Consider the following 27,230-nt stretch of genomic DNA (forward strand, 5'->3'; position numbering starts at 1 on the left):
GGGCCCTCCATGGGCTGCAGGTGGATCTCTGTTCCGCCGTGGACTTCCATGGGCTGCAGGGGCACAGGTGCCTCCCCATGGGCTGCACCATGGGCTGCAAGAGAGAATCTCTGCTCTGGTGCCAGGAGTCCCTTCTCCCTCTCCTTCCCTGAGCTTGGTGCCTGAGGGTTCTTACATATATTCTCACTCCTCTCTCTGGCTGCTGTTGCCTAGCTGGCTGTGGTATCTTTGTGGTGTCAAAGATTTATTCCCAAAACCATAGTTCCATCAACAAGAAGTTGGGTATTATTTAAGCCCCACCAAATGGTTTTTTTCCGTTTTACACTAAGGAAGCACTAGAATGGGAGACTCTTTGAAACAGTTTGTTTTTCTATGCTTTCTTGGAAGCAAGAGAGATAAAGGAAGATGTTCAACTTGGACAGATCATGTAGCAGCATCATGCTGATGTCCCAAGCTGGAGGAGCAGTTGGCAACTGTCAAAATGTAACATTCCATCCTGGCTAACAACTGCTTTCAGTTCAGTTCAACAGTTCAACCACATGGAGAAGGTACCACCTGCTTCACTCAGCTATCTTTTGTTTTAGCTACACTGTCCATCTGAGTTTCATTTCATCTGAAGGTCCAGTATTTGAAGGAAAACTACTGTTTTCAGGATAAGATTATGATTTTCCTGACAGCTGATAGCATAGCTTTAGTTTAAAGAAATATTTATATTCCACCTGGTAATAATCCAGGCGTGGGTATGGGCTCCTGGTTATTGCATCCATTTCTAAGAGTTAGGGATTTAGGGGTTAATGCTGGGGAGATGGGCTTTGACTCCAGACCCCAGTGTGTCTCGTGGGATGGCCCAGTTGTAGTCACTACAGTCCAAAAGTTTTGGAGATGTTACTTGTAGACAAAGCTGTTAATATCTGGAATTCAGTGAAACCTGCCTCCAAATATTCCGATATTTTCAAGTGTGGCTCTGTGTCTGTCTAAAAAATGACACAAAAAATCATTTAGAAGTAACTGGCAACCTGGCATTTACAGCTCTCAGCTGGGATGCCATTCACATCCAGGGTATAAACCTGAGTTTACATAGTCAGGGTAGTGCTCATGAGCACTTGCCTCTTTGGAATTACAAGTTTAACATGTGCTTGAGAAAGATACCTCAGCTTATAAGGATAAATGAATTGCACCATCAGAGATGATGCTAAAAATTGTAAACTTTAATAAGACAGTGCTATAGAACAATAATTTTATGTATTACTAACAAAAGTGACTTGTCATGAAAGTACTATCTCTGCAGTTTTGTGCAGACATTTTAGCTAGTGCTACATTGATCAACAGAGAAAGAGCAGCAGTGTATGTATGAGTAAAGATACAATAATTAAAAAAATTATTAAGTTATTATTCCCAGTAGGCTTTTGTTTGTTATCTATAAAAATAGCTGAAAGATGGTGAGCAGTGTGATGGCAACAGTCTCATAATGTCAATTCCCATTTCTTTTCATTTTTTTATTGGGAATCTTTCTGGGTTTTCTTTCTTACCCCATATTTCCCCATAGACCTATGCCTTTTAATAGTAAGACAGTACTAGTTTGCACTTATACAGCATATTTCATTGGAGATTGATCTGATTTTCCCGTTGAACAGGAGGGAAAACTCAGCCACATGCCAGTTAAGTGACTAATAGATTTTTTTTCCTCCCAGCCTCTTATGAAAAGTCTACAGTAAACTAAGTAGACTGCCTTACTCCTCTTCTAATCTAGGAACAGTTTTACATCATCAAACTCTGTTGACCTAACTCAAGATAACTTTAGACCTATCTGGAACTTAAGATAACTTTCAGGATAATTTGAAATGTTGTAAACTATCAGAACATGATCCCACAAAATCTTAGTTATATGTTTACAGCAATGTGAACTGTCATATGTTTAATCCAGTGTTCACATTGTGCTAATCCATTTAGTCCATTTTTTTATTGTTATACTTACAATACCTGAAAACTGTTTTCTCTGGCAGCAAAACTACAGCAAGTTCTCCTGTTTCTGGGAGACAGAGCCCGTAGGCTGTAGGAGGATAAGCTGTGACTTCTTTCACAGAAAACCCCGTAATATAAATGGACTTTATTTGCCACCGAGTAACAGTGAGTAAAAATATTTTCTCAACAATTTGTTCATTAGAGTAAGGAAATGACAAAAATGTGCTCCCAGCATTTACTTCTAGTGCTTATGTAATATATAATAAGGTCAAGAAATGGACAATGGTGAACCAATCACCATGATGATCTACTATCCCAGCAAGCTCAAAGCAAAGAAGGATTGCCACATGAATTACTTTACCTGTCATATTACGAATCTTCATACCTATTAATGACATGAAAGATGAAGTCAAAAATGACAATTTAGGTGCTGAGATCCATGGAGTAAAAATGTTGCTTAACTTGTATTTTTGACAGAACTCTCTCATAGTTAAAATGGTTAGTATGCAGATAATCATTTAAGAGAAATTAAAAGTAGTGTGTGTGGTGGGGGAGGAGCTTGGTAGGGACACTAGTAGCAATATTTTTTGATAGACCACATGTTGTATGGATGAGACAACCCTTGAAGAGATAACATCAGGTTACAGTGATGTGTGTGCAGATATATTTCCAGTTCATCGTTTTGAATAAAATTTTCAGGCTTGAACGTTGGTTGCACGTTGCTGAAGTACGGTAATAGTGTGTAAGGCAGCACACTTCTTTGTGGAAACCCCCACCATTACAAGTTGGGGTTTTTAACTCAGCCCTCTCTAAGAGGAGCTCTTGACTATTAGGAGTCCTGGTAGGCAGCTAGAACCCAGAACAGGGTAAGAGTCCAGAGCAAAGAACCAAGACAGATGTCAGAAGCAGGACTGAGGAGAGCAAGTCAACATGAAACCTTGTGTTCCTGAAATTCCCCCAGAAAAATTTAGTGTGTCATATCTGAGCATGTGGAGCTTAACTAACCACACAGGACCAAAGCAAGAACTTGAGTGCTGTTTCTCTGAGTGCCCATACTGCTTTTAGCACAGTTCCCACTTACACAGCATAGGCCCGCTTTTAGGTGTGGTGAGAGTCACACACTAGGCCCAAGAGGAACTATGGGCAACGTCCAACAAGCAGAAGCAGAGAACAGACACAATCTTTTGACTTTTTATTGCAATATGTACAAATTCAAAGTCTGTTTGCAAATACTATACTTGCATTTATTTGTGCTAATACTTAGAAATGTTGTTAAACTAATTTAAGTTTGTTTTGGCTTATACTACCCGGAGCTAATAATATCCTGTTCTGGACAGTGAAGAAGGCTCTATGAAGTCAGTGTTTTATCTTACACATCTCTTTCATGAGACGCAACAAATCTGATCTGCAATGGTGTTATTAAAATGGGTTTAATAGGATATACATGCTGCTTATAGGCAAGCAAGATGTGCGTAAGAATAACAACAACTGGAATAATAGAAAAATGCCCACACTTTCTTTTAAACTGGAAAATATATCCAACTTCTTTAATATCATGCACAGAATCCTGATTGGATCTATAGTTGCAAATAGGTCAGTTTGAACAGTACAAATAGATTCAACATTTTTCGTCATTTATCTTTTTAGTCCATTGCATTTCCTGGCTCTTGGAATATGTTATCCCAGTACTGAAGCCATTTTGCTGCAAACATTATATATAGAGAGAAATTCCTGAAGAAAATAATATATTTTCTGATTTTCTTCTAATTAAGTGTACCTAGTAAAGAGAGTTGCTAGGAAAAATAATATCTGCAAGTTTAAAATGGGCAATTCTGTACTTAGCATTGCTAAATTCTTCAAAATGGATACCATGAGATGATACAACTTGCCTGTTATTCAGCATGTTTAAAATATTTTCATAGGTGGGATCCTAAACTCACTCACTCATTCCAATGCAGGAATGATTAATCACGCATTTCTCTATCTTGTAAATGTCTTAAAAGGGATTGGAAGAAAGAAGTTTGTTGACTCAAATTATTCTATCCACCAGCTGGAAGAGATAACCATCCTTTTTTAAACAGCTTAGTGATAAAAATTCCTCTTTCAAAAGTCTGTATTCAGCAGTGCCTCATCCGTCCATTCAGAGGAGCTAGTACCTGTGTTTTTCCTACTTTCTGGAGCTGGAAGGTGTCCTCTTGCCAACCTCTGCACAAGATAATGCTCAATCCTGATAAGGATGTCAAAAGTATACCTGCTAGTGTGAATGTGGATTTGATATTCTAGTTCACTCCTAATAAAGTACATCTAATGCTCTTGTTTGCAGATGTCCCATTAAAACAGGATGTCCAAGGAGGGATTCTGCATCCAGTCCTTCGTCAAGACTCACTCAGAAATCAAGAGAATATTTTATTGCCAATTCATCCTCCACTGATTATAAACCTCGGTGATGAAGAGGATGACGAAGAGGACGATGGAGAGGAAGAGAACTGTAAACAGTTTTTTTTTCTTTCTTTTATAAGGAAGTTAAATGGCTTTTGTCAACTCTTGCAATGTATTTCACAAGTAATTTATTATAATGACCACTACATTTTTATAAAAGAGTTGTTGACAAGTTTTTTAAATAGTTTTCAGCTAATCCTTAAAATGTTGAAACTGGTAGTCACCAGATGTAAGCAAGGCAATTTTTTCTAACTCCCTTGTATTTTTTAGTATATATTTCAATAGTGGTATAATTCACATACCTTTTTTTATTAAATTAAGTTTAAAATGCAATCCACAATTCATATGGCCATCAAAAACTTTTCAAAATTTTCAGATGAAATTACAAGCTTAGGAGGTACTTCTTTTCTGGGAAAAAAATTTTTGAACAAGAGCTGTATGCACTCATCACTGAAGATGAAGTCACAGTTTTTTTACAAAAGATAGTTGTGTGAGTGAGTCACACTTAATTTCATCAACTGATTTACTAAACTCTGCAGGCAGTCTAATGTTTTTAGAGGAAGTTATTCTTAAATCTAGTGAAGAGAGTCCATGCAAAACTCTTCACTAGTTTGACTGAATGTTTATGTGTATATACATATATATATATATGTTAATATATTTAAACCTTTGACTGTATCTCACTTAGAGATACGAGATTCTTAGGGAATGAACAAATTGCACATTCCTGAAGAGTGAAAAGTGAGAGAATGACCTACTCTCAGGATTACACTCAGCAAATTATTGTAGTGCCCCAAGCCAAATTTCACTTTCTCCCTGCCCATCAGGTAGGGCAGCCTGTTAGTGCTTCCTAACATGTTTTCAGTCTGAATATGCCACATTAACTCAAACAATATAGGAGGCAGGCCTTTGCTAGTCTTCAGAGCTTTAACTGAGAGAGGTAAGGAGCACTCACTTCACTAGCTCTGATAGCAGACACTATAGTAAATTTTGGCAAAGGTTTTGTGACAAGCCCTGTCTGGTGACATTTTTAATCAGATTTCATTGTGGGTGTAAATGAAGGATTATTTTCAAAATGAATACTGGAGATGCTTTTGAATAATTTTAAATAAACAAACATTTGCTTCTTAATATGTGTTTTAACTGCAGTTCCATTATACATGAAAATACCTAATGTTAAGGAGTCATTTTTCTGTCTGGAAGCAGAGGTTGCAGTCAGAAACAAAAATAATGGATGATAGAAATGAAAGTCATTATGGTATTTGATTATTAAGAAATATTGAAGATATTTGTATAGCTATCTTGTAATCTTTTATAAATATTTCCTACAGATGTTTCTAACTTGAGGCCCAAGACCACTGCAGATATTGAAGAGGAAAGAGCAATAAGGGATATATGCTATAAATCTGGTAAATATGAAATTAGTCACTCTTTTCTAAACAGCAATGCTGCCAATACAGTAATCTTTTGGCCTTTTTTTTCCCCCTCTTGGGGCATGTTTAGGAGAGTATTATGGAATTCAGAACCCTCACAAACACCAATCAACAAAACCTGTGTCTTCACCTTGGCAAGATGAGCTACTACCCTTGGAAGATACTGAACAAAACTTACAGAAAGGCAAGTACTTTTAATTCCCTTGAACTGTGTTTACCACTTTTAAAATGGCTGTAACAGGGCAAAACTATTACATAGTTTGCACTTCTTTCCCACTTTTTAAATTTAGTGAAAATAAAATATTACAAAGAACATATTTGTATTTGTAAGCATATTGCCAAACCACTTCATTAATTTTTACCATATATAGATACAGATATACAGTCACATTTATGTGACTACCTGCATCAATTGTAGATGGAAAAGGTAGAAATGGGTTTTTAAGCCAATGTGTGTACTTTCCTGACATGCACAACATAGATCTTTCATATAATTTTTCTTCACAGTCAAGAGTTGCATAGTCTAATTTTAACCATCCTAATGTTAGGAATGTAGTTTAAATTTCTCATCAAGGCTCTCTGTTGTAAGTTGAGAAAGACTGGCACTCTTATGGGGCTATTTATTGCATCATCAGATGCACCAAAGGAAGGTGAGTCACTTTGCCAGAGGTGCTCTGCCCTCTCTGCCGACTGTCTTGGGTGTCTAGATAGCAAAATGCAGTGATAGAGCAAACTTTTCTATAACTAAATTTAGATTAAGTAAATAACCCCCTTCAAGGGTCTTGAAACGAAAGAGTTCCATTTTGTTTCAAATGCTGGGCTTCATCCAGCATAGTTAAGGTCAAATAAATACAAATTCATGAATATTTACCACAGCTATTATGTTACTTCATTCATTATTCTCTTCTATTTTCTAAATTTAAAATGTTTGTAAATAAAGTAGTTTCGATAAGCTATTTTTAACACATATATAGATGCATTTAGTCTACAGATGAGGGAATCAATAACAAATACATAAACATAGCTTTTAGGAAGTGTATATATTTATCATTAGACATATTTAGAGGGAAGGATAGATATGTTTCCCCAAAGCAGTTTTTCATTTGAGTTCTCTGAGGCTTTAGGTACATCTTGAAAATGCCATAAATTCATTCAGTGAGGATTCAAAAATATGACTCATGGAAAGTGAGAAACTCATGAATAAGCAGGTAGTTTATAGCTAGGTCTTTACTTTGATGCCACAGTCTTCTTTAGCCTATGTATTATGATATTATCTTAGAGAGAGTGAAAGTTATACATCAGTTACACTAGACAGGATCCAAATAACTGAAAAAAGAGAAAGAAGGTTATGAAATGAGAGGTTAAGAGAAATTGCACTAATCACTGGCTCATAGAAGTGGGAGAATACCAGTACCATTCCCTGGGCTTACCCACAGCTAAACATTCTCTGTTGCCTTTCCAGGTGATGGTAACACAATTCCTACAAAATGTAATAATGCAAGAAAAGAGAAAGAGAGTTCAGAAAGGAGAGTACCAATAGAGAGTACTCCCAGAAAAGATCATAAATCCTTTGACAATGGAGGTAATATACTGTAGCATCAGCTTCTCATTGCTGAACATCATGTGGTAAATAAAATAACCAAAGATGCATGGATTAAACTTCACCGTTTTACATTTGAGTTATTCTTTGTTCTTTATGTTCTAGACACTCTTTCTCATGCTGCACCATTAATTATAACAATCAAAACCACTGTTTATGATAATGTATTATGCTTATCTTAGGATTATACTGAAAAAAAATCCTTTAAGCTGATTACAATTGACTTTTTTCATACTGAATTTTGGGAAAGAAAGGATTCTGTGGAGTTACAAAAAAGCAAGTGTAGAGATGTGCACATGATTAAATGTTTTCAAAAACCATTACATTTGTGAGACTATCCCTAGTTGAGGTGAGTAAGCTTTAAGTTTTTCAGTTATCTTACAGAGAAATAACAAAGCTGCAATCCTCTATCTTGTGTAACAGGATCCTATCCCTCTGCATAAACTTGGCTGATGTAGATGAAGACACAGTGTTTTGACCCTTTGAGTTCAGTATTGAATTGTCATTAAAGCTGAATAATGCTCCATTCTCCTTGAATTTACTTAGTTCTCGGTGTTATTCAATCCTTTTTCTTCATAAATATTTATTAGTGGCAAAAATAGTAGTAATTGTTGCAGTATTCTTTTTTTCCCCCTTAGTTTGTCAATGCACTACCATGCCAGGGCTGCTTGCTCTAGCTTGGAGCAAACTGGTATGGGTCTTGTAGCTCCAGAACTTTATTGGACAGTAAAAATGTATCTTACGTGCTACTTCTTTTCCTGTGACCTTTATATACAAATGTATCTTTCTTTTAAACGTTCTTTATGTTGATATAAACAGTACCAGTGGGAAACAATGCAGTAATTAAATCTCTGTTTACACCTGTATGTATTCAAAGCTTTTTTTTCCCTCCTCTTATTTTGTGGGCTTTATTGAATCAGTTATTTGGTGGTTGTACTTTTTTATTGATTTCAGCTAAAACCATGCGATATAGAAAGCAGACTCTACATTGTTCACTTTTCTCAGAGTGCTCTTGAGTGTAGATAACTTTTTGAGACTCCTTTCCTCCAGGAGGTGGTGGTTCTGGGACACAGAGGAGCACATTTTTTGATGGGACCAGATTTGAGGCACCACTACCTTGGGAAAAAGAACGAATTTCATCCAAGTATTCCAATGTGAACGGTAATCCATTATTATATATTTCCAAATTTTTATATTTTAGATCATTTTTGTTCCTCTGTAAGTTTGGTGGGCATTATATATTTTGTGTGAAACCAATCTGAATTGAAATTTCCCATTAACAGTGTGATTTCTTTCACTGCAAGATGACAGCAGTCATTGTATGCTATGGTTCATTTCTGCTTCTTTTAGCTAGTTTGCATCCTCTGTTAGATTCAATGTGGGCAGGATTAGTCCCTGAGTTATTAAAATCTTTGATGTTCACGTGTTAGATCACATGGAGCGCTGTGGACTTTCCAATTCTGTCAAGTAAAACAGATTTCAATGTAGGTGGTATCTCACAGAACATGGGACTTAATAGAACCAGTAAAAATATAGTTACACTTGTGATAAAGTATGCCTATTAAAAACTAGTCTCATACAGTAAATTAAAATACCTACACCAAAGTACCTTGATCATAAGCTTCATTCTTTTCCCAAAGAATTTCAGAATTTATTTGTCAATGTAGAATATGTATCAATATGATTATTGAATCAATCTGTAGGTAGATTGTTACCTGGTTATTTCTTGGCAGTTTTAGAGTAAAAAGAAGAAAAAAAAAAAAGATTTTGTCTTTAAACTACCCCATAGACTAAAGAAAAAGTAGAGGATTTCTGCCACATTCTGGCCTGAAATGAGAGAAACCAAAAGTGTTTACTTACATTAGTGGGAGAAAAGGAAGAACAAAGCCACATCTTCCTGAAGAGTAGAAGGGGCCAGGAGAAGAGCACTGTTGTTACCTTATACTGAAACTTTCCTTCTGAAGTTCTGTTTGTAGTTTGAAGTGAGCTTATCTATGCAACAAATGCTATTGCTATTTTATTCTCCTCATTATGTATTTTGTTATGTTCATGTACTGCCCATGTTCAGAATGTATGTAGATGCTACAGGCAGAAATCATTCACAGTTCAGCCAGGTGTCCTTTGGAGTGCAGGGGGTGGTCTCCACGGGCTCAACCATGGGTGTTCCAAAGGTCCACACATCACTTATGAAGTGTAGAGAAAGGATGATCTGGTCTTTGCCTATAGAGTTAATTTTTGAGTTGGCTTTCAAGATTTCTTCTGCTAGAGGGAAGAGAGGCACTTTAACTTTCTTTTTGGAGAATGATAACATGTGAAACCATGTTCTGCCCAAGACAACCCATGTATGAAGTGGGAGATTATGTTTTCAAAACACCACAACAGTTTTGGATAAGAACATTTTGTCTGCTTTCTAAAAAAGTAAATGTATGTTATTTTAATTCATCAGAGACAAACCACACTGACCTGGTAAAGAACCATCGCTGTAAGGAAGTAAAAGGAAATAAATGCATTTCTGAGGAGCCAAGAAATTCAGCTAATACAGTAACTGGTAAAGGTATTTGCAGAAAACTGCTGGTTTATTCATTTTTATTTACTAAACTGTGAGATGATTTAGTACTACCTAGTTAGTTTCTGTTCTTAGTGTCAAATGTGGACAGTCCATATTTGGATTGGACTATCCACAAAGAATATTTTTTTAATCTCGTTGTCTAGCCTCCAGTCTCCTGCAATATGTCAAATTTTGAGTAATAGCACAACTTTTTGTTTGTATTTTCACTTCTAGGAATTCAGACTTTGGACCCCAAAGTAAAACCAAGGTATCAACAAAGGAGTCAAAGTAAGAACGATGAAACTGCTTCTTCCAGTCCTTATGGGAAAGAAACTGGAAGATACACTAATTTAAATTCTCCAGAACCTCGACGATCAGCATATGTAGTCTATCGTACAGTCACTCAAAAACCAAAGTTCAATGGATCTACAGGTGGGCTCCTGCTTATGCAGAATTCTTAAAATGACTGTCTGTATTGTGCTGCATTCAATTGTGTTTCTGCAGGTAAATATGTCATTTATGCCTAAATACAGGTATAAGTAATTTTGATTAAGCATAATTTTGACAAATAGATTTCAACCACATCCAGAGACAGAAATGTAAAGATTTATAAAGCTTTACAATTTGTCAGAAAGAAAATCCACAAACAATAATTGAGTCACCTTCACAGCAGGAATTCATGAATGCAGTGATGTACTGATGTGCATAAATATACAGTTACCCAGTTTTACAGCATCTTTTATGTGATTTATTCTTTTCAAATATTTAGTAAACTTTATTAAGGTTAAAATAACTCCACTTTTAACTTCTTCTTTTAGTCTAACTAATGATAATAGAAGTAATTTTACAGTAGAATTTATGTTTTGTCTTAAGAAATATTTGTTATTCAATTTTTATTGTCCCAGTAAGGTGTGAAAAAATGACCTTGCTTTGCATAGTATAATCCCACAACTAGGATTTCACTAGAGTTAAAGATTGCTATGGATTTATATTTATTGTCATTATTTAGGGTTATTTTTCATCTTGAATAAGCATGAGTTTGGGTCTTATTCAAACTTCTCTTACCTATTTAAATAGAGTGGACATTTTTGTGATTTATATTAGTATTATTTTTTCACATTAATTATGTTGGACAAAGGACTGAATCCCTTCCTCCTCCCATTCATGCAGGATGATATTTTCCTACATCTTTTTTTCCATCTTTGAAATACTCTACTGTCCTCTTGATGATACATGCTATGTCATTAATTTGACAAGAAACCTACAGGTGGGATTCTGAGCCTTACATCTTTCTTTCTGGCAATCTGTTTTGGATGTAACCCTGATTTTATAACTTTATTTTTATCTTTCTAATAGAGCTTCGTACATCATTTGGGCTTTATTTGCCTTTCCACCTTCTGTGTCCATGGTTTCCCTGGATAATTGTATTTTTTCATCTGTCATTTGGCAACAAATTCAGTGGTAAATAATTTAAATAATCATAAGTTAAGAAAGTGTTTTCATCTTGCCAGTTTCAGCCATCTTTTAAGCTGTATTGAATCTCCATCTTGAGGTGACTCCCTGTCTTAATTTCTAATAACAGGAACTTCCTTCAGACAGAGTAATGCCTACATTAAGTTGAATAAAGTTAAGTGACATGAATTCCAACATCACTGCTTAGTCTTGAGGACAAATAGCTGTGTGTTTTTTGTTTTTTCTCTGAATGGTTGCTTTCATTAAATGTGAACAGGTTGGTATAGAGATATAGAGAACATTCTTAATGTGAAGAGTGCATTTTATCAAATTCCATGTTAAAAAAAGGATAGAGCATTTCAGAAAAAATGGTAATCAACATTTTTGTCATAGGAGCAATCATTAACATTTTTACTGCCTTTCTTTCTAGCAGTACCTGAATCATATGGTCAGAAATGCTCAAAACAGAAGAATCAGCCTGACACCAATAGGAGATTTTGGACACAAACAGAAAACTATGGTAATACTTACATGTTGTGCATAAACTGAAAATTTTAGGATGATTATTAAATTAATAATTTGAGTTATTGAATTAAAATGGAATTATCTTCTGTTATTATTAAATTAATATTAATAATATTAATTTTAAATCAAATTTTCTAGAAAGTGGCTTGTGATTAGGCACCGTACTCTGAGGCACAATCAATTGTCTAGCACAAAAACATAATATAGCCTTGTGCTATGTTATGCTAAAACATATGTGCTAAAACATAATTTGGCCTTGTGAAAGCACTATATTATAGTGCTTTCCGAAACAAGAGGTTGGATTATGGATTAGTTTGATTAGTATGGATTAGCAATTGATGCCTTTGTGAAGATCTTCAGCACAGAAACATTCCCTTTGTTAAAACCAACGATGTCCATGGCAGAACCACCTTATTTGGAAGATCCTGTATCACAGAAATGCTGCAATATTACAAATGATCTTTAAAGTATTAGAGAGTCTGTCTTCAATACTAACTTGTGTTTCAGAGGTGATATGTTATTCACCTGATGCATTCATTGACACTCAGCTAACGTAATATTTAATTTACATATCACACTAAGAGAGTCTTTCCTAAAATTGTGTCTGAAATAAAGAAACAACGTGTATGTTTTTCCCTACAGGCAAATATACTTCAGGATCTTCTAATTCACCAACTTGGAGAAAAAGAAATCCACAGACAAAACCAATCTCTAAGTTTAAAACAACCACTCAGGTAATTGATAGAAATGGTTTCAATTCAGTCTTTTTAGGTCAAGTGACATGTCTCCTCACACCTAGAAAATGTAAGGTGCTTGTAAGACTTGCCCAGTCAAAACCTGCAAGATACTAATCAATGTTAAACAGTCTGAAAGAGTAGTTTTATTTGTTTGCAGACATGTACTTTTGCCTGTATAACTACCCTATGATTTCTAAAATTTTTTACAATAATACTGGTATGAAAGCAAAATGTGTACCTGCCTTTATAGTGGAGCACTACAAAAAACAAGTTTTGGATTCTAGCACTGGACAAACACAGTAGAGACTATATGAGTGTGGTCTTTTTGTTTCTCTGCTGGATTGTTCAGGAAGCATCAGCAATGGCTGAATGACAAGCAGCTGAGGTCCAAATTCATAAAAGGACTCAGGCTACAAAACATTCGCAAGACACTCTAAGGACCGTTAATGCATTTTACAGCTGTCTTGAAAGCATTGATTAGAACCTCCATCTCATGTTTACTGCTTAAATCTTTCTGAAAGAGTATGTAGTTTTACTCTAGTGAATTATGTACAGAATGTTCTGTATATCTATTTTGACAGCAGAGCCAGGAAGACATGGAAGGCAATAGAAAAGGAGAAAAAGAAAAATCTAAAGGAAAATAAGGAGATTATCAACTGGAATACAAAAAGATGATGAACCTGCAAATTCCAAAAAGAAGGTGTAGGAATTACACTGTAATGTTTCTGAGCTGGCTAAAAATTTTAAAAAGTATGCTCTGCACAGTCACATATAAAGGTGTTTAATATATTCACTAAGTTTAATCCATTGTGAAAATTTGGCAGTTGAGGTTATTTTTACAGATTATGGCTGTACACCAGAAGACTGACAGTAATAGATATCCATAGAGAGCAAAAATATCCCTAAGCAGTCTTCCTCTTTTTTATTTGACAGATCTTTAAAGGCATAATTCCTAATATGAATAAATACTATTTACTTAGCAGTTTCAGAAGACTTTTGATGTGAACAACAATAGAATGTAGCTGTTCTGGTGTAAAAGCCATATTCTTAGATGGCTTAGCTATTTGCCAGATGTTTGGGGGCTCAGTCTGAATTTGATCTTGAAATTTTGCTATTTTAGCAGAGAAACAGAACTGTGTTATGAACTAAATGAACTTCACAACAAAACTCTCAAAATTAAATGAAATATGTGTTTTCACACATTTTAAACTAAAATATGAAGAGTTGGGTAAAGACTGAGAGGAAGACTGATAAGAATGAAATTTTAATATTGCTTCCTGGAGAAACAAACTTCATACTGAGGTGTTACATATACGTGACTTCATATCTTTGTCTGAGATGTTTTTCTTTTTTTTGGTATTTGCCTCACCTTTGGTCATTCCTAGAACATAATCAATTTTTGAGAAGAACCCTTCAAACTTCTTTCTGTAACACTGACAATTACTGTCCCATAATTATCTTGGTAGCACCTGTAACTCAGTATGAAAGCACAATCTTGGAGTCTTATATTCATTGTGACTTCTCAGAGCATGAGGATGGATCAGATACCTTTCAGGGTACTTCTAGATGAAATTATTCTCTCGTTCTATGAGAAATATAGTCATATATTTCTCTGTCCTACTTTACTGAAAATAGCTCAATAATGGAATAATTTTTATTCTATTTTGAAATTTATATAGGCATCACTTTTCTTAACTGAGAGAAGAATAGAAAACCCTAGAGTATCTAGTTTAGCTAAGTACAAGTGTACAAAACAAGAAACATGTTTTTAAATCAAGTACTAAGTTGCTGAAAATGTTCCCAACACCCCTAATTAAACACTGCTGTGCTGTCTTGTGCTGCATATGCAGCCTGTTGGTTCATACCACACAGATGCCTTACCACAGGAGAAAAACAACCAGCTCCTTGGAATAGGGGAACCTGCAGGGAGCTCCTGCTTGGTACAGGTGATTACACCCCCTGCCTGGCGTCACCTTTATTTAGCAGTGCAGCAAGAAGTTCTCAGGTGAACATCCTTTCTGTTTGACAGTAGGAATGAGGAATATAGTTGGCTTCTTTGGGAAAATCCTGTAAGAGTTCAAATGACCAAAATAGGGTAACTTTTCCATGGATGGGATCTGCAGGGTATGCTGGGCTATGGTTAGAGGTCCATTCAATGCTGCACAATTTGGGGCTCCCAGCATCTGAAGGGTCATATGATCTATACTATCTTCCTTTTCTTTTTAGTCTGGTCTCGAAAAAAAACAGGATCTTGAGAGTTAGTTTATAGAATCTGAGCACCTTACTGACTGGGATCACAAACAAAGCACCTGCTGGTTCAACTTTATCCACCTCCCTGCCCTGAAAAGCCAAACTCACAAGCCAAAGCCAAAAGAAAATAATTTTCTGGCATCTTAACATGCTAACATCCCAGCAAGTGATTGGGCTAAGTGTCAGGCCCAGCTCAAGGGAAAGACAAAGAAATGCAAGAGGAGAAGGTGTGGCCATGAGGGCAATTCTTGGCTGATCCTGGGTTGTGGAACCACAGCCTCAGTACATTATCTCTTCCCTTTTCACTGGAGCTTCCTGTAGAGAAATTACAAATACTGTTCTCTTCTCATCACTTGCTCAGAGGAAGTCACAGATACTAAGAAATATGTCACCATTGTACACTTAATATATGACTCAACAAGATATTAACAGTTCCTGTGAGGTGTTAACTGCTCTTGATGGAAATCAAAGGAGCAGAAAGAGATCAAGTGCTTTGAGTGATCAAATTCTTATTTAAGATTTCCCTTTCACAGCTTCAAGGACATTAAGATCTTTTAAAATAATAAAAATATATGTGTGTTTTCCAGATCACAGACATTTTCTCTATTATATTTTTTAATCCGCTCTTGCTTGGTCTTCTTTGTCATTAGGGCATCAGAGAGGAGCCAAAGGAAATTGAGGATATTCAGCATTTTATGCAGTGAGGCCCTAAAGATTGCACTTCTTTTGCATTTTCTCCTAATCACTGTATGACAGATCCCCCACACTTATTTAAGCATATAGTACTTGAAAATAAATCCTGAGATAATGAGCCAAAGATCAGAGGCAGAGGGCTACTGAAGTAGAGTTGAATTTGCCCCAGTATTAATAAGTATGCATGGCCATAATCTGCTGCTGAATTGAAAGGCCCAGAGGAAAGAAGTGGTTTGTTGCTTTCACCCTATACATGTTAAAATATGTTAATGTTTTTCCAAATGGTACTTCTGAAAGCACATCAGACTTCTAGTCTAGATGAATCATATTACTTAGTAAAAGGAATAACAGTGGTGCTACCTGTATTTTATCAAAAGTTTGCAAAGCTTCCAGTCTGAGAGTCTGCATTCCTGAACAAATTTATATGGCTAGATTAAAACCATTAACTCCTATCATCTTAGCAGCTCTAATAATTTAAATAATCTGTTTATTAATTAACTCAAAGTCCATCTCAACACTGGAAGGAGAAAAACATTGATGATTACAACAGAAAAACCTAATTAAATGTTCCTGGGAATTGTAGGCATTGTTTAAAAAAAGAAGGTTTTCACAGTTTCCATTTGACCTAATGTCTTCAAAGATTGATATCCTTGTTGTTGCTATTCATGCATGATCATAGAATCATAGAATTATCAAGGTTGGAAAAGACCTCCAAGATCAAGTCCAAGGCTTGTTAATGAATTTCCACTGTAAGGATAGAATGGGCTTCTTACATCTTCAAAACTCTTTGTGCTCCCATTAAGGATCTTCAAGGCAGATTTTGAAGATTATAATGCCTCACAGGAGTATGTAACATGCACAACATACTGAACATGACCCATGGTAATCCTACTGACTTCAATAGAATTACTGATATTCTTAAATTCAAGTGTATCTTGATTGATCACAGCAGAGTAGCTTCCAAGGTTTTCATTGCAGTATGCATTGCAGCCTGCCAAATTCATGTTGCTCTTGGAGATGGATGAGGATGTAAAATGTAGCAAGACTTTTAACTTTTGAAGCAGAATTTGCAAGCTGGGGAAATATAGTAGAGAATTGTACGAGGAACAATAAATTATGGAAATGTTACAATCAGTTGCAAGTAATAAAAACTAAATAAAAAAAATAAAATTTGCAATAAAACATGTCTTGTACCAGCTCTTTTAGTTGGGCAGTGCCAATCAAAACGTTTGTTCTGTTGGCGTAGGAGGACGATGAAGAGTACTCCTTAGTAGGAGTGCTGGTGAAGAGGAGACGGAACTCTTAAATAGCTTGTGCTCATAACAGACCATTAATATACAGAAATTAAATATTTGTTTTGAGGTAGTTTTAGGTTTGTTCCATTATGTTTATATCTGTAGGTCTTTCTCATAGGCCAAAGCACATGTCAGCAAGAATAGTGTCAGTATGGTTTGCACAAATAGATTGCTGAACTAAACACATACTGCCAGCTGTCAAGAAAAGTCTTAAGTCTGTTAAAGAAGTAAAACTGAATAGTGTGTGGCCATATTTTTGTGTCCAGTATAAGGAATTGAAAAATATGATAACATATTTTGCAAAGTACTTAAAACTGGGTCTTTGGAAGAGGGTATTGTTCAACATTTTGTGAAGTGACAATGATGTATTTCATAGTCAAAATGCCACATGATGGTAGCACTGAGATTCCTGGTACACTAACAGTAAAATTTCCTTCAGGTAAGGCAGCTGCAATGTTTCAATTCTGGAAACTGGCAGATGTTTAACATTTCTTAACTTGAGGCCACAGATACCTGCTGTTTGATTTAAGGCATTAGAAAAACTACCAGCATGGCTTGAAGTAAAGTTGCTGTAGAATAAATAGCCAGAACAGCTGAACTCTTTTGATTTACTGTTGTTTTATTTGCTCAGAGTCCACTGCACTATTTTAAAGTGACACATCTCAGGGATTCACAGCAGACTCTCCTTCCTTTATTCCAGCATGACTTATCCAACATTTGGTTTACTGGAAAAAGCTGTTTTAAGAACCATTATTTTAAAATCCCCATGATGGTACACACTACAGTTATTTAAATACCAAGCAATAGCAGTGCATAAGATTTATTCTAATAGACTAGCAACCTCTTTTTATTAGTTTACATAATGGAAATAGGTTTTCACTTACCAGATCATATAATTCTTTTCTTAAGAATTTGAGATGTGCCTCTCACCAAAGTTGGTCTTAAGAAAACTCCCTATTTCCCATGTAAACTCCAGGCAAGAGGCAAAGAGCTGATGTCCTGAATAGAACGCTTCCTGATTTTATAGATCTATGTATATAGATAGATATGGACATGTCTGTATTTTTTTTTGGAGTGTACACAGGAGTTAGCAGGCCTTGTTGTAGAGTTTTAAACTACTTTGGAAGGGGGAAGGGGACAAAACCAGGCTCAGCAGTGATAAGTGATGGGGTGTTGTGCCAAAACTTGAGAAAACAAGCACTAATGGGATCCCCCATTCTGCTTCACCAGGTGTTGGCTAGAAAATACCACACCTGAAATGTTTCTACACTAATGCACGCAGCATGGGGAGCAAACAAGAGGGGATCAAAGCTTTGGTCCAGTCCCAGAGATTTCACATCATTGGTACAAGTTAAACCTGGTGAGATGAGACCTGTGATTGGAGTACCCTGTTGAATGGTTACAGGCTTTTCAGGACAGTCAGGGTGGAAGAGGCAGAGGGGTGGCACTGTGTGTAATAGAAGGGTTGGAATGTATGGAGCTCACAGTTGGCAATGGCACAGTTGAGAGGCTCTGGGTAAGAATCAAGAGGCAAACAAGTAATGGAGATGTCATTGTGTGAGTCTGCTACAGACCTCCTGGCCAGGACGATGACACCAACCAATGATTCTTTGAGGAACTAAGGGACACTTCCAAGGCAACTGCCCTTGTCCTTATGGAGGGCTTCAACTTACCAGAAACTGGGAGCATCACACAGCCAGTACAACCCAGGCCAGAAGATTCCTAAAAAACCCAGATGACAACTTTATGGAACACATCCTAAGGGAGCTGACTCAGAAAAATGCCCTCCTTGATCTGCTGCATGTCAACAGAGTGGATCTCGTGAGCAAAGTGGAGAATGGTAGCTGTCTTGGCCACAGTGACCACACAGTGATCGAGTTTAAAATCTCTGTTGACAGAAGGAAAAGTCTCAGCAAAACCTCAAGTCTGGAAGTGAGGAGGGTAGACTTCAGATTAAAACTATACAGGATAATAAACTCTGATTTCCTCAGACAGATTACTGATCCAGATATCCAAATAATGTTTCCAATAGTGATCAAAAGAGGATATTTCAAGGGAACTGCAGGCACTTTCAAAGATAGGAAATAATGAGGAGTACATGCATTAGAAAGTTTCTTTGTTTAGTAGTGTTTATGGCTCAAAGTGAGCAATTTTAATGTTATTTTACAGTATATTTTCCCCCTGACTTGTTGGAATGGTGAGTTCCACAGCCTTTATTTTGGTGAAATTAAATGTATTCTTTTTTTAAATCAAGTTTCAGCTTCCTGACTTTCCTTTCTATTAAATTATATGCCCTTTTTCTATGAACAAGTAACTACACTGAAGACATATAATTGATATTTTTATTGTTTTAAAAATTCTGACATTTGAAAAAGGTTACAATTCAGTATTTCATTTTGTACAATTAATGTCCCCCTTGTAATTTCTGTCAAATCGGAGGATTTTTCTATCTCAGTTCTTTGGAATTCTGTTATGTCACTATCTCTGTGTTCTCCCAAATCCTGTGAGCACAACTTTCTACAGGCTGTAGAAAGTTGTAAACGTTACTTGGATTTCGGGATGATAAACAAGGGAGTTCTCCAGATTAGGGGAGAAAGAAAAAACTGTGCATATTAGAGTTCTCTGGGAAAAAGATGCATTCCCAGGTACTTCCAAAGGAATATTTTTTCCTACAAACCCTTACTATAAGAACAGTAAGCCTCAGGTGGATATGCTACTGTGTCCTTTCACCTGTCCCACATAGATGGTGATTGCACACCACTGTCCCTATGGCCATCACCCTCAATGAAGTGTGAATCCTGTTGCTGTTGCTCATCCATCTCCAGATTTGTTATCGATGACATAGTACCTGCTGCCTGACTCACTGCTGATCACTGCAAAGGCCCAGTGAAGGGTGAGGGAACAGCAAGCTTATTCACACACCTGCAGCATATCAGTAAGGTGCCTTGATGGCCTGCTCCCAGCCCTCACAGATCAGGAAGATGGGTTAATAACATCCTTGGAGTCTCTGTGGTTGCTTTGCACCCTGTTGATCAGTGATCACGTCTAGAGTATGATGCAACACCCAGCTTGTGGGGCATCATTGTCCTCAGGACAAGGGGTGACCAGCAACAGATACAGGAAGACCTTTGGATGTGGAAGGGCACAGTGGAGACATTCTGCCAAGAATTAGCCCCATGACTTTGACATTGCTCAACATAAATGCTTTTCAGGATTGACTGTTCAGGATAGTGGCTATCACCCCACACAGCCTTATTACACCCAACCTGGCTATTCACCAGCCAACCATTCTGCAAAGGTAGATGCAAAAGACAACAGCAAAAGCTATCGTCAAGGTATCTGTAGACATTCTCCAATCCTGTTCTCGTGCTCGTGAGTAGTGTTAATGAAAAATGTGAATGACATCATCCAAGACTTTTCTCACTGGGAATACCTGAACTCTTTGGATTTTGCAAATATCATGCTATCCCACTCCAGCACCTAAATCACAGGAGCGGACCTAAACAGTGAAGTCTACTGTTAAGTTTCTATTTGGCCTTTGAAAGGCGACTGGTGTAATTTCACAGTTGTCTCAGAAGGATTCTTGGGAAAAACACAGTGCCTGCACCCTTTGGTTCACCTTGGATTACAGTCTGTGTCTGCCTACTGCTTTCCTTTATGAAGAGGAGCATACTAAATGAACAATGTGTGCTCAACTCATACTTGTGAAAACTTAAAGGACTCAAGTGGAGAGATTAGAGATTTCTTGCCTTTCTACAAGTACAGTGTTATTGTAACCAAAGTTCCCCGAGCATCAGAAATTTGGAGTTTCAAATTCTTACTTGTCCCTAGAGTGGCTTTGCCTTTGAGTTTTGAAGCTATATGATCACTTGTTCTACGTCTGAGGAAGTCCCTTGCACACATCTGCTACAGAAAGTTGGGATTGCAGATAGCCCACTTGGAGGAAATAAAGCATCTTTCTAAAGGGAGAAACCTTTGCTGTGATTCCCTTGAAATATTTTTTTGAATGATATATTCTGATAGAATACTTCTGGTCTGACAAATTCACATTTTCTACTGGAACCAGGCTGTTAAAAATTTTCCAGTTCTCCACAAATTAAACTTAGTGAATGTGTTATTCATGGCACCCTAAATAGTACCTCTCAAAGCTGAACTGTTTCAACAGTTTCATTCTCCACATAATCAATGTTTACCCAAGCCTGTCTTCATTTTTGTTGTTTGTTTGTAAACCTTTTGTCATATCCCTTTTTGATGAAGTGGTCAGCATGGAACAGTGGTTCAGAGGAGACTCTCTCATAGATTTATGTGAAGGCATTCCCTTTCAATACTGTTTTCAACACTGCTGTGTTTGCATCCCAAGATTGTTCTTTTGATTGATGCAATACATTGAGCAGAAACAGTTATTAAGTTTTTCACAGAAGTCTTTTTTTTCTTCCAAGCCTTTTTTTCCTCCCTCTACTGTTACAGATAATGTAGAATCCTGTAAGGTGCATTAGTAGGTCAGATTATTCTTCCCAGTATCTATCATTAGCTTTTCTTTCTGAGCCCTGCAAGGAAGGCTGGGAGTGGTGCTGCAATCAGGCTTCCCCCAGAGTAGCACAGCTTGAAATTTGGCCTGGGACTCTGCGAGCACACTGCACCGCAGCAGCCATACAGGATGGGCATGGAGGTAATGTCTTCCCCACAGAGACCTGTCCTCTTTACCATCAATGTGACACCCCCTTGTTCTCACAATTGCACACTCCAGATGCAGGTTATTGGAGGAGCAAATACTAAGGAGAAGATGACATGTCCTTAGTTTTCTCAAAGAACTGTGCTTCAGAACAGGTTTTACTGTAGAATGTATGATGTCTGAAAAAATTATTTCCTACTATTACCCTAAAAATCATCTGATACATAATTGGTCAGCACTATGATTTAGGATGAGAACTGGCAAGCTAACGGCCTTAATTTAAATTGCTAATCTCAGTCCTATAAAATTTTCTGTGGCTTTTGCTTAAATAATATGTTTTTAAGGGACCTGAAGACTTCCTGAAAAACTAACCTCATAGCTGCTGTGAAAATGCTCAGTGTTTTGGGACTTTGTTATTCTTTATTATGTGCTTTTAATTGGCCTTCTATCATCTGTCTGCAAACTATTCTGTGAGTTGAGTTCACCATGCTGTGAGTTGAGCACATGAACCAACCAACACAGGCTGTCTGGTACAGGCAAATACAAAGAGCAAATAACACATACGAAGAAAAATGCAAAATGTATTCTGACATGGAGACTTTTAAATTTTTTTTTGCCACCAAACAAAAAGAAAAAGTTTAATATTAAAGTGGTCACCATGGAAAAACCTTTGAATGAATAAATGATCTAGATTTCATGGATGAAGATATTCTACCTTTAGTAGGCAACTGCTGAGAGACCAATTTAGCCTCTTGGGCTATTGCAGTGTAACAGTTTGCTACATATAAAACAAATAGCATGGATTAAACTAGATTCATTTTTTTCTGGTAGATTAAGCAGCTGTCTTCTGTCAGGTTCCCAGTTAAGTACTTTTTGCCAGTGCTTGCTCATAAAAGAAATTTGTCACCTACTAAAACATTGAAGTAGGAATGATTATTTGAATACATTTATAAGGAACATTTCAATAGTAACACAAGTTGTATTTCCAATTTAACTTTCAATTACTTCCTGGAGGAGTACTGTCCAGAAAAAAGCCTGTTCACTGTAGCTTGGTCAGTCACGTTCTAGAAGTATGATTAAAAGCAAGTGTCACAAGAAACTCTTTCTTCTAAAGGAAGGACATCACACATCCTTTGCTCTTGCAAAGGGATGTAAATATAGTGTAACTGTTACCTCTGAGTAATCTCCTAATATGAATGATCGATCCATTAAAAAAAAAAAGAAACCTAAACCCTCCAGTCTTAGGAGCTGTTAATATTAAAATCTCAACTAGGCCTCCAGAAATGTGACATTTTTGTTTTTATTTTTCTTTCTCAAGGAATGATCAACATTCAGAATGAGAAGAAATCAAATTACCTTCTCTATGACTCATGTTCAAACTCCACTCTTCTGATTAATTTATTAACAGCATTGTGGCTAATCCAGGGCCTGCAGTCAGGATTGCTGAGGTATATCTTAGCAGAGTTTAGCAGTTAAGCTTGTTAATGAAGCGTGAGAACTGGCATCGTCCTGCTCAGCCTCTCTGCTGTGTTGGGGAGAAATGCATGACTTGCTTATTTTGCATAGGGTTTTCTGTACCTGAATGGAAGTTAAGTGTATGAATGTAAACTCGATAGGGTAAATGGTACCTTCCCTGTAAGGTGACACTTTTCCGCTCTCTAGTTTCTCCCCTCTCGCCTGGTCCCAGGAATTTCACTTACAAGTGTAGAACAGCTATACCATTTTCAGGGGGCATCAGAGAGGCCAGTTGTTTTGGTTCAGGTCTTAAGAGATAAATCAGATAAAGAGAAAAAACTCTAGGTAGGGCAAAAGGCTGCAGCAGTCTACAGTTACTCTTCGAGACACAACCCAAGGACAGGAATGTAGAGGTACCTTACAGTACTGTTTAGGCTCATGGGAAGGAAGTGGGGTCTCGGTGTAACCTCCCCCACACTATGAGGAGTGAGAAGTCATGAAAATTCAGCCCCATTTCTGGAACAGAAAACCGTGCTAGCCCCATTAATGGAAGTGTAATCAAAATAACCAAAGTGACAGGTGTGGACCAGGTAGAGATAAAGTATGAATCACAGAAGTTATTTGGTAAATGTTGGAAGCAAAACAGCTGAGGAAGACTCACCTTGGAGAAAAAAAATCCACATGATAACTCAAATGATGTACTACCTGACCCTTTGGCAACTTCTGCTTTATACAGACCCCAAGCATAAACAGACATATGAGCTGCCATGGAGATGCAGTGAAAATACATTGGGGAAAGTCCTCAAGAATAGCTGAATGGCAAGCTGGTCAGACATGAAATGTGAGAAAAGCAGCAGAGTTTCTGTACTTATTACAGAAGCTGGAGGTACCTTCTCTTTCTTGGTACCATGGATTGCCTTCTGTATTCAGCCTTCTATAAGCTTTCTATCTCTGATCAACTTGAGGTTTTTAAAGACCTTTTCCTCAAAATGCATTCTAAGACTGAGGATTTCTGTGGGTTCTTTGACAATAATAATAAGTATTTATTGTGACTTGGGAAGGGGGATCAGAATTAGACAAAAGAGTTTGGTTGTTTTTTTCTGTTTGTAGTAGGTGGCTTACTTTTTCATAGAATTTATAGGAACTTTGATATTTTGTAATACTCTTCTTCTTTTGTTCTACAAGTTCCTTGGCAGTCAAAACATTATTTTGCACAAGATGGCAGCAAAAATCAAAAAATAGATATGTGTTTCTTTTGGGAGCTGGTTTCTTTCTGAAAGAAGATTAAAACCTTAAACAAATCATAAAGGGCAGCTATAAAATAAAACAAAACAGAAAGTAACTATTTATTTAGAATTCTGTGTCTTTGAATGAAAATAAATTCTGCCATTATAATTGTGAGAATTATCTCTAATTAAAATTTTGGAGACGACCAAATAAAGTGAAACAAAGAACTTTATCAACAGCGTGCTGGGTCCACCGCACTCGTGACGAGGTCCAAGCACACTCCAAATGGGAGGGATGAGCCTTTTTAAAACCCTTTAATAACCTCTCGCTCCTCCCATGCCAAGCCTCACTCTTTTCTTCCTTAAAAGGTGATACAGTCTTCTTCTTGCAGTCCATGGGTTGTTTTAACCAACCTATCAAGTTGTTTCCCTGCCCCCAGCCGCATGATCCCTTGGCAGTGAGCCCAGACTGGTCTTACTACCTTACATTCTTTCTGGCCCACCTTCACACCCTAACTGTAAGGAGCAGTAAGTAACTGTAAGCAACCCTGTAAGCAGAACAGTAAGCAGCAATAGGCAACTGTAAGCAGCCCATCAGTCTTCATCCACAAAATGGCTCCCCAACTCCCCAAATAAAATGACCTCCAGGTTTTTCTCGGTGTGGTGGTTTGGAGCTGGCTCCCTGCCAAGTCTTCTAACCCCACCGTGGGAGCTCCCCCCCTCCAAAACCAAGGGAAAAGAAAAAAATAAAAAACAAGAGAGCTGAAATAAGAGAGAGCTAAAGCAATATATACAAGTATATTTACACTTATATTACGTTTACATACAATTACAAAAACTGTATACACATAAGAGAAAAAACCCAACACCTGAAAACAGAAAAGGGAAAGGGAAAAGGGACAAAACAAAAAAAAACCCCAAAAATAGGTATAAACACTCAATAAAGAACTAGCCAAAGAAAACCTTAATACTTTCCTTGAGATAGCACAATCGGGCTTAACGCCGCCACCACGCTACCGGACCCTGGATCGGCAGAAAAAAGAGACCCCATAGGCCCAGCCAGGCCTCAGCTTCCCCACAGGAGTGAGACCGGCTGCGGGAGTCTGATGTCTCCAAACCTCACCGGAAGGGAAGAGAGAAAGAGGCTTCTCTCTCTGTCTATTTATATGTTTGATTATGTAAAGGAATAGGATGGAATACATCCTTCCTTCCTTCCTGGCCAGGAAGGAAGGCCTAGACTCAAAACCATTACACTCGGCAGGAGGTAACCATGGAAACCCCTGCTTGTAATAAAACTGTCTTATTCATTTCCTACAATAATCACTTAATTTGAGCTGCTAAGTAGTGATCAAAGTCTTACTCTTGCTCACAGCCCTCTGCCCTTGATACTCTGTACTGAAATACAGAAAAAATGTTATTGTACTTTACCCAACTTTTCACAATGTCTGCTGTCACCGTCACGTCAGGATTAAATGAGAAATAATTTTCATTTTGCCAAAAGAAAAGAGTTCCACAACTCTTTAGTGGCCAATATTCTCTGATTGGCCTGATCTTCTCCTGTGAGGCTCTGTTATATCTTTTATGAGGCTAAAATCTCAGGTTTTGCAAAGTTCTGCCTCTGGAGGTCTCACAGACAATCACTACCACTATATTACTTTCTGTCCAGCCAGCTTTTGCTCTATGAATGAATCATTCATGAGCTGAATGCTGTTACATAATCTCAACTTCAGAGTTTAAGAAGATTAAGACTCTAATTTTCATTGCATGGCAATGATATGCTGGAAATAGAAGTGCTAGCATTGGTGAATAGTGGGGAAAGAAAAATGTAGGATGCTTATGTTTGATCTGTTGTAAAATACAGATTGAGAGAGAATAGAACTGTAAATCTGTCAGAGTGAAGAAAACAAAAACTATATAGTGAAGAGGTAATTGACACTCTTTAGTGAAAAAGAGACAACTAAAGCATAGGATTTAGTTCGCGTTATACCAGGTAGGCACAACCCACATATTCCTGTGGACCAGGAAGTAACTCTACAACAGTGTGGGGGGGGGGAGCTTTTGGGGCAGAGGCTCCAGCAGGAACTACACTATCACATGTTGCCTCTTAAATGCATTGATGCAGTGTACATCTTAGTTTGCTCTTATCTCCTTCATCAGTGTTGGTGATGGACTAGAGTGGGCCACAGGCTGTGGCTTTTCCAAATAAACAGTCGGAGCCAACCTCTAGTAATGCTGCAATATGACCAGGACTGATTTTTCTATCCAGCTGCTTTAATCTAGTTCTATTTTCTCATCTTCTTCTTCATAATAAATATCCAGAATTAATCTATGCCTGATATTACAGTTAATTGCATTATATGTCTATTTTCTAACACCTTGCAATTTTTGCAAAAAGAAATGGAGATAAATGCCAAATATTAGGTGTAACAGTATGTGGGAGAGAAAAATGCGTTTGCCTTCTGTGTCAGAGAGCCTACCCCTGGTAAGACCTAAAATCCAATAAAATGCAAGCTATCAACTGCTGGCACGAGCGTGTTGTCTTGGTGTTAAAGTATGCTAAGACCATCCTGGTTCACCAGACTTTGAATGCACCTCCCGCTATTGAAACGGGATTTGACAGATGAGCTAGTCTGTTGTTTTGTAGATCTGTGACTAGCAGTCAATCACTTTATACTATAAAAGTCCAGTCCCCTCTCATACAGTCAGGTTCTCCTGGTGTAAACCTTCTTGGGGTGTGTCATGGGTTTACTTTTTCTAAAAAAAACAAAAGGGAATTTTCTTTCCCCTACTCCACTGTGGGGGAGGGATGTTGAATGGGAAATGTCAGTTTTTTGCCTTGGGTGATTGACCTACATAAAGGAGCTTGTTGACAGAACTGTGTGTCCAGGCTGATGGCCCTCTCTAAGGCTGGTATGTGGGGGGGGGGGGGGGGGGGGGGGGGGG

General features: G+C 37.4%; 1 protein-coding gene across 5 annotated transcripts; it reads left to right on the forward strand.

The window, feature by feature from the left end:
* Nucleotides 1-170: 170 nt before the first annotated feature.
* On the forward strand, nt 171-13,684 carry CUNH12orf50 (chromosome unknown C12orf50 homolog). 5 transcript variants are annotated; one of them, XM_027654266.1, is made up of 12 exons: nt 171-548; nt 2,004-2,127; nt 4,286-4,405; nt 5,733-5,810; nt 5,905-6,018; nt 7,297-7,416; nt 8,485-8,595; nt 9,881-9,988; nt 10,217-10,414; nt 11,865-11,954; nt 12,602-12,693; nt 13,278-13,684. In XM_027654266.1, exons 1-12 carry the CDS (start codon nt 540-542, stop codon nt 13,338-13,340), a joined length of 1,227 nt encoding a protein of 408 aa, XP_027510067.1. In that variant the 5' UTR covers nt 171-539; the 3' UTR covers nt 13,341-13,684. The 5 variants fall into 5 exon arrangements, with proteins under 5 accessions (XP_027510067.1, XP_027510077.1, XP_027510040.1 ...); XM_027654239.1 differs by having other exon boundaries at nt 172-548; nt 4,286-4,450; XM_027654258.1 differs by having other exon boundaries at nt 172-548; nt 4,286-4,450; nt 13,281-13,684.
* Nucleotides 13,685-27,230: the final 13,546 nt, after the last annotated feature.

Source organism: Corapipo altera, unplaced genomic scaffold (genome assembly GCF_003945725.1).
Source record: "Corapipo altera isolate COAL_440 unplaced genomic scaffold, ASM394572v1 1, whole genome shotgun sequence".
In the NCBI taxonomy this organism is placed as follows: Eukaryota; Metazoa; Chordata; class Aves; order Passeriformes; family Pipridae; genus Corapipo; species Corapipo altera.